The following is a 16,619-nucleotide window of genomic DNA, read 5'->3' as shown; positions in this document are numbered from 1 at the left end:
TTAATTAAAAGCTGCACTTCAGAGATGTGAAGAATCTAATAGCTCCAACCCTGAGGAGGTGGAACATAAGCACCGCACAATATTCCTCAAGTACGGAAGATCATTAGAGCAAAACATTTACAAATCCGAGGAATAGTGACTAATTTTAGGGAAAAAGTCAGAAGTCTGACAATAATATTTAAATGATGACCTATTAATTGTTTAATCACAGAACTCAGTGGCCCTTATCCTTTTCCATTGCATACAACATTTGTGTCGAGCAGTATTACTTGACTAGTTAGTACGGAGCATCTGTAACACTGGTGCTAAAGAAATGGTGATAACAGAATTTAAAGGAACATACCAATGGTTCCTTTTTGTCTTGTATAGCCCTTTGACTGTAAATTCCATGTACTTTCTATTACTATTACTGCCGACCATAAAGCACATTCTGGATCTGAACTATGTTCGGATGTGGTTTCACTTCATTTCAGTACGGTACGAAAAAGAACTTGCGGAGACTTGAAATTTGCCTGAGTTAGGTAATCCATTATATATTGTATTACTGTGCGCTAATGCACTGCAGAAGTTCTAAATCAATGTGCACTTACAACTGCATCACAAAATCATCGACAAAAAAAAAGCTTTGATAGCCGTAAAAGCTGACATGTTTACTGTGACAGATTAGCTAACACCAGCAAATTTCCAGCATCTGCAACTGTGCTGACAGAAATGAAAAACAAAGGCTGCCTGGGCGACATGTTGAAGGCGTGTTCATTTAGTCGACTGGAGGGAAACTGCAGACTCGTGGACCACCGGTTTACACAGATACTGAAATATTAACATGACATCAAATTACTCATGTTAACAAACGTGGGACTGGACTAGTGATTGCCAAAAGAAGCTTCATCAATCATTTTCTTAATTGTCTGAGCCCACTAGATGGCGCGGTCTGTTCAACAAAGGGTTGAAAGCACACTGAATTGCCATTCCATGAATTTGTTTCTTTAAACCAAGAGCGCCATCCAATGGGCTCAGAAAATAATAAAATAAATGCTCCATGAAGCTTCCTGAGGCTTCATTGGGCCATCACTAGACTGAACTAGTTGGACTATTCAGTTGCATAGCTGTAACTGCATTTTAGGATAGGATGCTTAAGTTAACAACTTTCCAACGTCTCTGAATGCAGCTCTAATCTCGGCACACCAGTTATTGTTTAAACCGTGAGTAGTGGTTATCAGGGAAGAGTTTTCCTTTAAGTGTTTTTGAATCAAATGCTTTAAAAAAATCCTAATATATGGTGGCAAACTAAAGGAAGCACTTATTCAATCTTGACTCCAATCTGTTTACAGAATGCGTAAAGGCCACTTGAATCTCAGATTGTAATTTTTGAGGTTTTTTTAAAACTAAGTTGAACTGCACTGATCTACCTGGATAATTCAGCATACCTCTTCTTATGGGTAAGACTGTACAATAGACATGTAGACAGTTTCCTGTGGCGTTGTTTCTAACTTTTTACAGTGGTTACTTCATTGTATTTGTAGATTTTGGTGAGCCATTTTTTACGTGTTTTTTTTTTTTTTGAGTACCTGCAACATGACTGTTATATGCAGATTGAGCATTTTTTTTTATTTCCATTTTTATCTTTGAATGTTCAAATGACCTGTGTTATGGTTAGGTTTCTTTGTAAATCTTTGTGCGACATGTCACGTTTTGTTTATTTGATATGAAAAGGGTTTTGAAGGAAAAAACAGCATTTTGTCTAGGCATTTTTTTCTTGAGAAATAAAACAAAAAGCATGAGAATTCTACGGTGTGGTGTTGGTGTGTGTATTTTGATTAAATATCTGTTGACAAAATGATTGCCATTTGTTAAGAAGCATTTAATCTGAATACAATATAAAGTATCATAATTTCTCATGAAATGACTGTATATAGATCACTATACACAGATACACACAGATTCTAATCAAGTCTTCAACTTAGAAAAAGTATTTTAAGGTCATAATGTCCATGTTAAAGAAGCAAACAGATTATCTGAGGAGTTTGCTCCATAATCCATTGTGTTGTTTCTGCACAATGTAAAAAATTGAGCCAACAAATGGAAAGATGTCCAAATAAAAAAAAAAAAAGATAGATACTATCCTTTCCTGTTAGTACCCACATGTAGACGTCCTAAGGTGCTTCAATTCCAAAACATGCTTTGTCTCAGGCTTTGGCACTGAGTCCGCTGTCTGCTGCCTCATCATGGCTGACTGCTTCACTGGTTTTGGCCCCATGTGAATTGAGTGGTGAATCAATGTTGACGGCTGGATCACTGATAAAGTTTGTGGAACACAGCTCCTACGGCCATGATGCAAGCCTCGTCGCTTCACTTCTTCATGATAGAGGAGATATCCAGAAACATGCTCTGAAAAAAAACAATAGGACAGCTTTGACTTAGACTGTAGCTGGTGCTGGACATAAAAAGTAGTGATGGCCAAATTAAGCCTCATGAAGCTAGTGAACCATTTTCTTTATTTTCTGAGCCCACTAGGTGGCGCTATTAGTTTAAAGAAAATGCTCAAGGAATGGCAATTCAGCGTGCCTTCAACCCTTTGTTGAACAGAGAGCGCCATCTAGTGGGCTCATTTAGGCCATCGCTACATAAAACAAACATTGTATGCCTTGTATTTAGTGAAGCAAGTATCTTTTTAGTATCTGTTCAGGTTCATTGCTTAAATGAATACGCCTAACATTCTTTAAAGGTGCTCTAAGTGATGTGACGCGTTTTTTAGGCTACAACATTTTTCGTCACATACAGCAAACATCTCCTCACTATCCGCTAGCTGCCTGTCCCCTGAACACACTGTAAAAAAACGCGGTCTCTGTAGACAGCCCAGGCTCCACAAACAGCAACAAAAACAGACTGCGCCAACCTGCCCCACGAACCATAACAAACAGCGTTCCAGCCAATAACCGACAAGAAGGAGTTGGTTGAGTTATGAATACGCATTGTGGAAGTAGCCTACGTGCTAACACTGCTGCAGTGATGACTCAACCAGCTCCTTCTTGTCGGTTATTGGCTGGAACACTGTTTGTTATGGTTCGTGGGGCAGGTTGGCGCAGTTTGATTTTGTTGCCGTTTGTGGAACCTGGGCTGTCTACAGAGACCCCGGTTTTTTACAGCGTCTTCAGGGGACAGGCAGCTAGCGGATAGTGAGGAGATGTTTGCTGTATGTGACGAAAAATGTTGTAGCCTAAAAAACTCATCACATCACTTAGAGCACCTTTAAGTCGACATTTCTGGAAAGGAATATTTTAACCAACGATAAATAATGATGAACAAATCCTAATTTCAAAATGAGTCTATGTAAGAAAAACGTTGCAACAAGTCCTCCAACCCATACACCTAAATGGCATTTGTTCCTTCCTCTCTAATACGACCCAAAGAAGCGATTCCTAAATTAGTGCCCCTAGCGGTGGCAGGAGATCAACAAGTCCTCATACCTAAATGTGATGGTCACAGTTTTAAACGCGGTTAACATGAAATGGTCACAGTTTGGTTAGGTTTACGCTACAAAACTGGTTAGGTTTTTTTGGGAAAAGATCGCGGTTTGGGGTAAAATAAGTAGGTTTGTTACCATAAACTGTAAAACATAATGGACGTAGTATCTGTGATCTCACCCATTGGTTTGTGGACTGCCGTTTCAAAGCCAGCAGTTTGCATTTTGGCCGTCGCCATCTTGGTATTTTGGAGCCAGAAGTGACCATATGTGGACAAAAGGGTGTGTCTAAGCCAGTTTTGTGTATGGTTTCAATGTCGCTGCGTTACGCTAAAGAGAGAAAGTCGCAGATTTTCAACCCTTCTGACACGAGTCATCCAGCGGAGTTTTACTGACAAGTAAACATGGACCTCTGGGTACTGGCGCCATTCATTTGCATGTACGGCAGAACACAGAACTTGTTGAGAATCGACAGATTTATCTTAAGTTACCAGCTAACGCTACCACTAGCTAGCTAGGTTGGTTGGCAGAATGCAGAACAATTTTTAGGCAACCAAAGTGTTCAAATCAACTTTGATGAAGTGAAAACACACAGAGACCTTGGGCAGACAAAACCCAGGTGAGTAGTAAACTGCTCCCAGATTGTCAGGTGCACTCTGTTTTCAATAACGTTGCCTTCAGTGTTCCGGACTAGTGTGAAATGCGGTTCATACACATGAGACAATCGCTGCTCTTTACTTGCCATTGACATTCTTCGGCCTCCGGCAGGCGGCATCATGGGCATGTCTCCCTGCAGGGAGCCCAGTTCATCCGACTCCTCTGAGGTATGTAAGGAAGGGCTCGTGGAGCCACTGATGGAGGAGTAGCTCTCAGATGGTGGCCTGGTCATGAAGCTGGTCTTCCTGGGGTTGGGGATCAGTACTTGGCTTCCCATTGACTCCCTACGCTCATCTTCATCCAGGTCTCTGATAGCACTGGGCCTTAAGATGCTAGCGCAAAGCAGAGCTTCCAAATGGCTCGGGTGAGGGTGTTCTCCCTCACTGGGATCCTCATGATGGCTTGTTGCACTTCCCTCCGTAATAGACGCAGCAGACGCCCAAGCTGGATGGTGGTCCACCTTAGCTGTTTGGACCTCTGGACCTTCATGGGTTTGTGGGGCTTGGATTTCACAGTTCTGGCCAGACCTGGGTGGCATCCTAGGTTGGGGACAGATATAGCTGGTCTGACTGTGTCCCACATAAGCCAAGCTGTTGTGTCTCGATGCATCCTGGTTGGCTTTGAGCCCAGTGTTGTAATAAAGAGGCTTCATGTCCGCCTCTGGAATCACTTTGAAGGTCTGAGTCAAAGGCCCATTGTGAGGTGATACATTACTCATTACACAAAGGTGTGGAAAGGACGCCTTCTTCTTGGACTTGTAAATCAAACTGTCGTCTTCCGCGTACCTCTCTCCGTACAGTGTCTGTTTGATTTTCCTGATGCCCAGGTGGGATATTTCCAGAACATTGAGGAAAAGTGACACACCAGCAATGACGATCATGAAGACCATGAAGATGGTCTTCTCTGTGGGCCTGGAGATGTAACAGTCTACACTGTTGGGGCATGGCATCCTCTCACACCTATAGAGTGGCTCCAGTTGGACGCCATAGAGTGTATACTGGCCCAGGATGAAGCAGACCTCCACCACAGAGCGTGTAAGGATATGGATGATGTAGGTTCTCAACAAAGAGCCTCTGAGAGGAGCCTTCTTCACCTTTTTCTGCTCTTCCAGCCTCTTTAGCTCCCTCTCCATGCGCTTATGTTCGTCCAAAGCCGACTCAACCTCGTCCAGCTCCTCCCTGAGCTGGGCCCGTCTGCGGTGGCGCTCTTTGTCCAGTGCTTGGATGCAGTAGAGGGCATGGCCCATGTAGACCAGCGAGGGCGCAGAGACAAAGATGACTTGCAGGACCCAGTAGCGAATAAGGGAGATGGGGAATGCACGGTCGTAGCAGACCGACTTGCAGCCTGGCTGGTCAGTGTTGCAGACAAACTCGGACTGCTCGTCGTCCCATACGTCCTCAGCAGCTGCACCCAGGATCAGCATGCGGAAGATAAAGAGTATGGTAAGCCAGATCTTGCCCACGATAGTGGAATGAATGTGGACCTCTTCTAGAATGCTGCCCAGCAGGTTCCAGTCACCCATGGTCAGCTTCTCACCACTTCACTGCCACATGTCCTCAAACTGTGGAAACACAGCATGCACATGCCACACATTAGCCTCACAAACCTGGACTACATATTAGGTACGTTTTGGCTATGAATTTCTAAAGGAAAGTCACAGTTTACAGGTTTTACTTTTTTTACAGCTTCGGCCATCAGCTCTGTTGGTTATAAAACATTATACTTACTAAAGGGATTACTGAGATCTCGGGATGGGAACCTCACTTAAAATACATCCAAGCAGTCATATGATCAAACAGGTAGCAAGCAAGATGATAGTTTAGCCACATTGGCTAGTGCTTCCTTTGAGGGTAAAACTGAATGTGTCACTTATAATACCTCTTCTTTTTATAGATAATTTTTTGGGCATTTTCGGCCTTTATTTTTGACAGGACAGATGAAGACATGAAAGGGGGAATGACATGCAGCAAAGGGCCGCAGGTCGGACCTGGGCCCGCTGCGTCGAGGAGTAAACCTCTATATAAGGGCGCCTTCTCTACCAACAGAGCTATTTGTGCGCCCACAATACACACACACACAGTTAGCACAACTACTGTAAATTCAACTAGACAGTTGGGCTGTAAATAGTGATGCCCAAATAAAGCCTCATTAAGCTTCATGAATAATTGATTTCTTTACATTTTTGAGCCCATTAGATGGCACTCTTGGTTTAAAGCTATAGTGCGTAGTTTCTGTTGCCCCCATGATAAATTAACATGGCGCAAGTCCTTCGGTCATCGTGCACCACCCCCACCCTTCCTCCACGCAGTTGCGAATAGCCAAGGAGGACACGGAGGATAAAAAAAAAACATGGACTCTTCAGAAAAGTAATTATCTTCTCTTTGGGTTTTGCGCACAAAAGTCCCCGGACTACACCATTTTGTAAACATAGCATTTGTGAAGCTGATATGTATCAACTCATTTGGCAATGGCTTGACTGTAACAGACTTCCATTAATATGAAACAGTTGGTCACTATAGCTTTAAAGAAAAAGGTTCAAGGAAGAGCAATTTAGTGTATGGTTTTTTTTTTACAGAAAATGGTTCAGAAAGCTTCATTGTTACGACCCCTCCCTTTTCTGCCTGCTGTTGGCTTCTCTGGTCTTCCTGCAGGAGCTGGCAGTTTGGGAGCGTTAATGAGCTAATGGGCTGACACCTGTGTAGGCCTCAATCAAGGCCTCAACCAAGTCTACATATATGAGTCGTGTCTCATTGTCTGTGTCTCTGGCTTCTCTCTCTCCTATAGGCTCTCCTGGTTTGGGTTCCTTTTGCCACTTTTGTTGCAGTCACCTTACATCCACACATTCTTCCATCATCCATGCACTCGACTCATCATTGATGCCTAACATATCTCATGTTTTTTAGTTAATAGTTCTCATGTTTGCTTGATAATAAAAATGTCATTGCACTTTAACCTGTCTGGTCTCCCCTCTTTGTCACATGCTTTGAGCCGGTTTGTGAAACTTCATTGAAGGGCATTAGATACAAGAAATAAATTCAAAACTACAAAATACATTACATGAAATGTTACATAAAATGCAGACCTGGTGCATATAAGTTACCCAACAGCCTCTCTGACATTTTCTATTGCAAATAAATTTAGCTAAACTGGTGATTTGTTTACAACCTCTCTGAACGTGTTTGTTGGCATTGTGCCCAAAATTTCACCAGTTGCCATGAAAGGTCATCGCCAATAAGGTCAAAGGTGTAATCATTTTCAACTTTGAGCGCAGCACTCAATTGTGAGCAGTGCGCCACGCCAAAGGTAGCACTTCCTCCCAGCTGTCTTGAAATACATACTGTAACAATCAGCAAAATGAGGGGAGTGTTTAGAAATGGACACAAAACTTCCAAACATCACAAACAGCAGTTCCAATGAGACATATACAGTATATATATATATATATATATATATATATATATATATATATATATATATATATAAAATGTAAACTTATTTACATGGCTAGTTGCTTTGTTTATCCAGTTTCAAAAGATTACAGGGACCACTGATGTCCTAGCAAGCTGTCTACTCGTTCAATCATGTGTGGCAGGGTTCATGTTGATGTCTGACTGAAGGAGATCAATCAAAGGCGGAGCCAGATGTTGTAAACATTAGTGGCTCAGCCCAAACCTAGGGGGGCGGGGAGGGGGGGGCATGCTCCCTCTGGGACATTTTATTTTCCCATTTACGGCAGCAGCTATTTGCACTATTTTTCAAGCAATTTAAAAATAAAATGCCTAAACATCTGTAAACCATTTGTGAAAAACATGATAGCTGCCAAGTAAAAACTGCATTTGATTATCATAAAGTGTGCCGTCTGTAAAGGGGAAACTCGTGGGTATCCATAGAAGCCATTTTTATTCAGATATCTCAAGGTAGGAGATCAAGGGACCCCTTTAAAAATGGCCATGCCACAGCCTCCGAACGACAAAAGTAAAGTTGGCCTAAAATATTCGGGGCTGGAGCCCCAGAAGCCACCCCCGCTCCGCCCCTGAGATCCATCGTGTGTTGTACAGCCAACGTAAAAAACGAGTACTGTCCCGAGCAAACGTCTGGTCGGACCAAGAGAAGAAGAGAGAAGTCCAGCTGTGGTCTGGCATTGTGACGTAACTTTATTACAACCAAATTCTTAATGCATTTATGTATGTACTGCCTTTAACAGAAAAATCCCGCAATTTATATGTACAGGGTTTTGGAATAAAATAGAAAGAAATGATACAAATATCGCCCTAAGCTAGAAGATAAAGACTCTGAAGTGTCCTTAGATGAGTCTTTATGAGGAAGTGAATTATTGGTTATGTTTTGGGGCTTTTGTGTAAGATAGCCAATCAAGAGTTTAATTTGCATTAATGGCTTATACTCTACTCCAGCACATCACCATGGCTGTTGTAGAGCTCAGTCAATGGTTCAGCTCAAGTCGTCTCTGGATGACATCATCACAACAGTCTGGGGTTCAGAGGCACTTGTTAGAAAAGAAAATGACTTCATCATTCATGACTCCATTGATGTGCTCGAAATAGTGGTGGTACAATCATATAATCATTGGAGCGTTGTCAAATATGTCCTTGCCATTACCAGCCCCTTATTGTTGGTGTGCAATCACCAGCCAACCCATGCGGATACAGAAGCATTCGCACAAAATGAAATGAAGCTGTGCAGTGCTATAGAAAATAACATACACATTCTATTTTATGGTGGATGTTTTCTTTCTATAAGTCTGCAAATAAAATTCACCAAGCATAGTCTGCGTTTCTGTTAGAAGATGAGTAATTCAGCCTTACCTTCTTTTAACAATAAAGATAAAGAACAAACATGTGACATTTACCTTTTAGGCCATCTGAGAAAACCATTTTACATGAGTCAATCCTGGACCAATGTGTTGCAAACTTGGGTTTGAAAGAATCAACCATTTCAGCAGCACTTACATATCACTGGTATGGGTTCCCTCTTTGCCTCTTGATGCACTTCATCATGTGTAAATATAGCCATCCTAGGAATTGATTGTGTCTGTATGGCTACCCCATGGAGGTGTTTGGCGATCCTCTTGTGCTGGTCCCAAACTCCAGTCCACATCCCTCTGCTCAACTCTGTCTTTGTCTTTCTGTGGACTGTACATTGGGAGTGCTCTCCCCCGGGTTACATGCAGGGTTCACAGGATGTGAGCATCGATCGCCTCCCGACGGGACAATGCCCCCACCCCTCTCCCTTCTCCCACGCCAGCCGTGCCAACTCTAACCAGTGCTATCAATATCGGCCTCTCTGACAGAGAGGTGGTATTTGTTTATGGCTTTCACAAACTGTATGGGCCTCAACGTAAAGATGTAACTGAGCTAACAGGGGAGCCTTTACATCTCTAATGTGTATAGTGTAGTGTAATGGATCATGTTCTACTTGCTGTCAATGTCAAGCACACAGATTTTAATGTGGGGATGTGGGGATATGACTGCCTGGCATTCCTGTTGTGTACATTTTTATCAAGAGTGAACATTGTAAAAGTCTTAATGTAAACAAGTGAAGAAATTAAGTATTAGGAATACTTCGGGCATCATTTGAATTTGTTATACTGTAGTTAAAGCTGCATCAGTCAATGTTTTTATTATATATATATATATATATATATATATATATATAACAACTGGTCATGTGTAATGTGAAAGGCGGCACTTGTAGTGACTTATTAGCAGGCCCAAACAGAATCTTTTTACAGTTTTCAGCGGTGATCCAGGATGAAAATCCACAGAATGTTTTTTACATATTGAATGCTGACACTCTGCTGGTCAGGCAGGCCCACAGACCCCCTCCCTCTGTCACAGAGTGAAGCAATAGTACATATATTACTGGCTTGATTTGAGAGTCCTGGTGCTTGGCTGCATAAAATGACCAGCTGTGCCTGCAGGGTCTTTAATTAGGTTTCCATCGCACTCTGACAGAGTCAATGGAGCATTGATTCGATTTTCCCTTCAGAAGCCGTGGCTCAGGTCGCTGAGGCCAGATGCCAGAGGTCACACCAGAATCATTGGATTACACAACCAGCGTCTGCTTCATCGGGAGCTCCACCCAATGGCCGAATGCGGCCAATGGCCAACTGAAAGCTGGGCAGCGAAGGCAGGACTTTGTTGAGTCCTTCAGTCTGTTGACACCAGGACCCCGTTCGGCCCCGACAAAACGTGGCAACACGCTTTTTTGAAACTGAAACGGGAGTGCGTTGAACACCCTGTTGTGTGCCGGGCGCTCTGCCTTTTTATTACCACAAGTTTACAGACACGTCTCTGCTGATTGGGTATCACCTGTGCTACAGCCACCAAACGAGAGACAACATAACTCAAATCCCGTTACACAACGTTGCGAGGAAACATGTTGTTCATCCAGGAAACCCTGAGATTGAACGTTCCCCCGGGGTACGTCCCAGGTTCTTAAATTACATCCATATTTCCTTCACTTGCTTCCCTTCCTTGTATCTTAGTCCGTTGCACCGAAGTAGCACGGGAGAGGTGCGAGAAAATCATGCGAGGAGAGAGGAAACAAGGAAATGTGTTTTTAGTCTGATGAGACGTCCTTTTCCTCTGGAGCATCACGTGAATTCGTCAGCTGTATGGGCGGAGTTAACAATGGCTTTCAGGTGCACGGCTCCCGGGGAAGGTTGCTCTCCTGCATCCTCGCTCCTAGCTCCTCTGAGGCCCCTCCACCATCCTCGCTCCTAGCTCCTCTGAGGCCCCTCCACCATCCTCGCTCCTAGCTCCTCTGAGGCCCCTCCACCATCCTCCTAGCTCCTCTGAGGCCCCTCCACCATCCTCGCTCCTAGCTCCTCTGAGGCCCCTCCACCATCCTCGCTCCTAGCTCCTCGGGCTTTGGGACGGCCAGAACGAAGGAGGGCCAGAACGACTTCCGGTTTAAGCGAGGAGTGAAGAGATATCAAATAACAGACTTGAGATTCAGCCCAGATCTCAACTCGCCCACAAGTTGGCCTTAATATCCATGGAGTGTAACTATGTACAGTATATTTACTCAAGCACATTTTCAGGTGCTTGTACTCTACTGAAGTATTTCCATTTTATTCTACTACTTGTGTTTCACTAATTCAGAGGGAAATTTACTGCACTACACATTTGGATTTTATATACAAAATGAATGATAATGATTATAGATGATACTTTCTAACAGTTTATCATTTTGGGTTGTGTCATTTCCATGAGTTAAGATTGTATTTTAGTTTCAGTAATATTAATATTCATCAAATAATTGTAATATACGAAGATTACAAAGGCATATTGACTTTATTTGACAGTAAACAGTTTAGGGACAGGAAACAGGGTCAGCGAGAGGGGAGTGACATGCAACAGTTCCAAGTTCCTCTGCCAAAATCGAACCGTGGATGTTATGTGGTATGCACCTTAACCATTAAGCCACCGGGGCACCACCCCCATACTTTTAGTTTCAATCCTCAAAGTCAATTTTTTTCTGATTAAACTTTTGTACTTTCAATGTAAAACTTTTTTTGATAAGGAAGCAGCTATTATTGTATGGTCAAAATGTTTCATAATATCATTCATATTTGTATAAGACTCACAAAAACTCATTTCAGCAATCATTAAAATAATCCATGAAGACTGTAAATAATAGAACACACACTGTATATTATTACAATAGTATTGACATTTTGTTGGCAGGACTGTAGCAAAATGAAGCCAACCCTGAGTGATGCAGTTACACCACTGGTCGGTCGAGTGAATATGAATAGGTGTGAAGGTATTACCATCAGAAAGCAAACATTATCATTAAACTACATGCGGTATTACAACAACAAAGAGGTTTGTCGAGTATGTAGAAATCCCCATTTCAGAGAAAACCAATCGGTCAAGGAGTCTTACGCCACAGTGTGCAATTTCAAGTGTGAAGAACCACACTTGTCGCCCATGGAAGTCATGAAAATAAAATTCTTTTTATGTCCTTTTCTTCTGTTAATAATTCTTACTGTATGAATTATTGTATCTATATGTACTTATTTCTTTGTTTATTAGGTTGTCTTTTACACACACACACATACACACACACACACACACACACACACACACATATATATATATATATATACAGCTGAATTTTAAAATGTAAAATCAAAGTGAACAAGTTCATCCTTTCTGTGTCAGTCTCTCTCCAGCATTAGTCACCGTCAGGGCGATTCAGCTTTCTGCATTCTCATTGGTCCTCAGCCTCTGAAGCTCCTCCTCCAGCGTGCCTATTTGCTGCAGTAGCTCGTTCCTGTCCTGCTGGGCTCTGAGCGCCGTCTGCTGCTCCAACTCGGCCATCTTCCTCTCGTACCAACGTTCCAACTGAGTCGACACCGTCTCGAAGAAACGCTGAGTCACCTGACGAGAAGGCAACAACACATTCAAAGTGGTTTGAAGTTTTAATGATTGGCTTGAATTCAGATTTTTTTTTTTTTTTCCTAAAGGAATAGTTCAAAAATGTTGGCTCATTTACTTTTTTTTCTGAGAGTGAGATGAGAAGATTAAAATCAGTCTCATGTCCAATGTGCATTAGAGTTGGGAGGCAATTAGCCTAGCTTAGCATAAAGAGAGCAGGGGGGAAAAAATACACCAATGCTCACTTACTAATGCATTGTGTCTCATACGTTTAATATGTACACAAACAGAAATCTAAGGACTATAAGTTTAGTTTAGTTTATTAGTTTATAATGCCGTGGACAGTCCCCTTTAATGAACTATACAGTAAGAGGAGCAACTTTCGCCTCAACGGCGAATTTCCAGCTGTAGTCCCCAGCTAGCTGACAATAGTTTTGGTGTTAGAGGGAGTTAGGTGGTGGAAATATGTATTAGCGAACAACAGCAATAAAGCAACAACTTCCCAAAATCGTCACAGTGCAGATGCCAGGTTTGGTCAGGGGCAGTACTGCACAATATATAGATTTTTTTTTTTTATCATCACAATGTCAGCTGGCGGAATAAACACATTGCAAAGGGCTGCTACATATCACGAAAGACACTGAGATTTTGATGTTAGTTAAAAGAAAGAATCAGTAGAAAACTGCAATTAAAAATTCTTATTTTTTAGTCTTTTATATTAAATTCAATGTTCAATTTGTTAAATAAAAGAATGCTGGGAATGATTGCTCTTGGGGGCGGGGGGGTCTCTGTAAATTATAGAGTGTGGTCTAGACCTATCTGTAAAGTGTCCTGAGATAACTTCTATTATTTGACACTGTAAATACAATTTTAAATTGAATTGATTTTAATTTGTTTTAAATTCAACAAGCATTTTTTAGCAGAATACTGAAAGCAGCAGAAAAAATGCAGAACTGAGTACACTTTATTCGCTTTACATATCGAGTTTTAGGCTTTTATAAATGACTTCTATGTATCTCCTTGTGTCTGTTTTACCTGATTGTTTAAACTTTTTTTTATCCGTTGTAATTTAAATACTATTGTACATATTATTATAATGTCATTTGCTGAAATACAGGCTGTGCACTTGACCCCATTGAAAATGAGGGCCTCCCTCAATGGGCCCCGAGTTTTAAATAAAGGTGTGAAATGAAATGAAACTTTATTATCTGTTTATTTATTGAAGGTAATATCGTTATTGAGATATTCAACAACGTTATCGCATATTTTCCTCATATAGTGCAGCCCTAGTTATGGGTGGGGGGGAATCAATTCTTAGATGCATCTCCATTTTTACTTGAAGGATTATGGCTCGATGCGGAGAAGTCCCTAATCGGGGATTAACCCGAGCTCACCTCCACAGCGTGCTGATTGTTCCTCTCCTGGCTGAACGTGGGCTCAGCGGGGCGGTTGATGAAGAACTCCAGCGTTCTGGCGCCCTCACTATGTATCCCTACACGCCTGCGCGCACTCATCAGCTCTCCAAAGTGTCTCCTGTCTTGTTCCTGATGTTGGATCAGTCTGGGTCCCTGGGCGCTGATGGTGGACTGGCTGCTGCTGCTGGGGCTGGTGGAGAGGCCCTCCCCACACAGAGGCATCGCTGCTGCTGTGGGACTGTCCTGCACTCCCGCAGGATGCCAGAGGGGGTCGACAGAGCCCAGCAGGGGGCCTGAGGTGTGGTTGGCAGCAAACACGCCTGTGTTCTCATAGTCATCTTAAGACAGGTGTGGGGTTGGAGAAAAATCAAAGCATCCATTTAACACACAGTTAATAGAGAGTATGTTTAAAAAGGGAAAATTGCCGTATATCCACAGCAAATTAACAAAGTATAAACAATATACTAATGGAAAGCATTCATTAACCCTCATGTCAAATTTGACGTGGATGCATGTATGTTTGTTGTATGGAAACCATGCAAGGTTATTCGCAAGTACAATTAATAATTACTTTCATAGAATTGTGAATTTTGTTGCTTTATTCAATTTTATAGCTATTGTTTTTTTAATGGTTTCAAAACAGCATCCTGACTAAACTTTGACATGAACCATTCTGATCCTCTCAACATCTTTTTATCTTAACCATTAGTCAAAAATAATGAATAATATCTGCTTTTCATTAACTAAAAAAATGTGGTATAATGTCATTTAAATGAGGTTAATTGACCATGAAATTTGAAAAAAAAATGAAACGTTGAAAAAAGTCAAAAAGCATCGCAAAAAGCAAAACCCAGCTTTGGGGGGAGACCCCAAAGAAAGTTCAATTTCAAATGGAAAGACAATAAGTTCAAGGTTGACGGGAAGACAACACAAGGGTTAAGAAGCAGTGAAATATAAAAGTTGATTTAGGTCGTTTTTACACCTGTGACTCGGTGCGATTGGTGGTGAAGGTTTGCGTTCACACTGCACTTTGTTAAACGCACCAAACACTGAAAACAAATGTTACATGGTCGAAACTGTCATTGGTCTAATGGACAGAAAATCTTGTGGTCTCAGCCAAATAAAGGCTCCAGAAGCATCGTAAATCACTATTTTTAATCGTCTGAGCCCATTAGATGGCGCTCTTGGCAGTTCAGTGTGCTTTCAACCATTTGTTGAACAGAGAGCGCCATCTAGTGTGATTTACAAGCCTTTAATAGGCCATCAGGCCATGAGGTTGCTAAACCAAAATCAGATTGCTGCTAATTAAGATCTGGATCATAGGAAATCATTAAAACATATTTCTTTGCCATGGCTGTTGATGTGTCTTCATCTTTGTCCTATATGTGTAATTGTTGTCTAGCTCTGTGCGTATTTTTATTTTTATTTCTTCTTTTAAGTGGAGCTGCTCGGAAACACAAACTGAATTTCGTTGCGAACCGACAATAAAGTTGTATCGTATCCAGGACTACGTGCCTAGCGAGCGGCATTGATGAAATTAAATAATTAAGTTATTAAAATTTGTTGAAATTAGTACAAATTTGGCTAGTGGAAAATCTGATTGGCTGGTAAATCTAAAAATGCACTAGCTTGGTAGGCTGGTGATTAAAAAAGTAAATTTAAAGCACTGATCGTATTGTATCGCTACTGAACGCCCCAGAAGCTGTTCTTAGACATACCTGGGGGCCTGTCCACTTTCATTTCAAAGTATGTCCTGCTCCCCATCTGCTCCGTCTCTGGGCATCCCAGACTGTAGGTAGATTTAGACGGCAGGATGTTGACGTAGGTAGCCAGTGAAGTGCTGCTGTCTCCAGACACCACCGACAGCAGGGGGAGCGACTCCAGGTCAGCGTCTGCTACCGACTGCTCCACAGACTGTGAGGGGAGGAGTTTGTAATACTGGGCTTTGGCTGGGACGTGGACATCCATGTCCTTCAACTGGGACAGACACCACCTCTTCAGTTCGTGACTCACTGCCACCTGCTTGAGATAAGAAACAAGCTGCTGTACGAACAAACCTTCCCCACTCATTAGACTTTAGCAGCTGGTATGTCTCACTTTCATTGGTCTCCTATATGGAGTACAAAACATGACGAGAATACAGTTAACTTCCATTTCTGTCTTCTTTCTTGAAATACTCACTTTATTCTCAGAATGTCTGACTTCATTCTCTGAATTTTGAGATTAACAACAGCATTCAAATTACTGTTTATTTTTAATTTCCAGATTCCAGAATTTCCAAGGTAGGCCTGCTTGGTTCTTTTGGGGAATGATTGTAAAGATTTACAAAGAATATGTTTACACATTTCCTCTCTAACTGGGACGTTTTGGGACCGATTGGTGGGATTGCTGTGGACGAAGTACACACGGCGATACACTGGTAAGAGCAAATGAAGTTTAAGCACGTATCAGCTAATTTAAATAGCTCACGTTACTGGATTGTGTGAACTGTTAACTTCATTTAATATTCTATGTGACGATTTCTTTGTGCAAATCTTCCACCAAAACAAGTTCTTTCCCAAGACTATTTAGCAGAGCCACCATCGCTGCGTCCAGAGCTCAGCGACCAAGACGATCGTGATAGGTTTAAAGAAATGCAAACAACTCAGAGTGTTTTTTTTTTTCTCCTATCCCAGAATG

At 41.9% G+C, this 16,619-nt stretch overlaps 2 protein-coding genes across 2 annotated transcripts; both read right to left on the bottom strand.

Annotated features, from left to right (window-relative positions):
• Positions 1-4,025: 4,025 nt before the first annotated feature.
• Positions 4,026-5,642, bottom strand: gja10a (gap junction protein alpha 10 a). The gene has a single exon (XM_028566303.1). It carries the CDS (start codon positions 5,640-5,642, stop codon positions 4,026-4,028), a length of 1,617 nt encoding a protein of 538 aa, XP_028422104.1.
• A 6,700-nt stretch (positions 5,643-12,342) lies between these two features.
• On the bottom strand, positions 12,343-15,947 carry ankrd6a (ankyrin repeat domain 6a). The gene is made up of 3 exons (XM_028566301.1): positions 15,659-15,947; positions 13,920-14,278; positions 12,343-12,528 (listed from the first exon to the last, which is right to left on the bottom strand). Exons 1-3 carry the CDS (start codon positions 15,906-15,908, stop codon positions 12,343-12,345), a joined length of 795 nt encoding a protein of 264 aa, XP_028422102.1. The 5' UTR covers positions 15,909-15,947.
• Between the last annotated feature and the right edge of the window lie 672 nt (positions 15,948-16,619).

Source organism: Perca flavescens, chromosome 20 (assembly GCF_004354835.1).
Source record: "Perca flavescens isolate YP-PL-M2 chromosome 20, PFLA_1.0, whole genome shotgun sequence".
Lineage (NCBI taxonomy): Eukaryota > Metazoa > Chordata > Actinopteri > Perciformes > Percidae > Perca > Perca flavescens.
The sequence above is the reverse complement of the archived record's forward strand: the minus strand, read 5'-3'. Positions and strand labels throughout refer to the sequence as shown.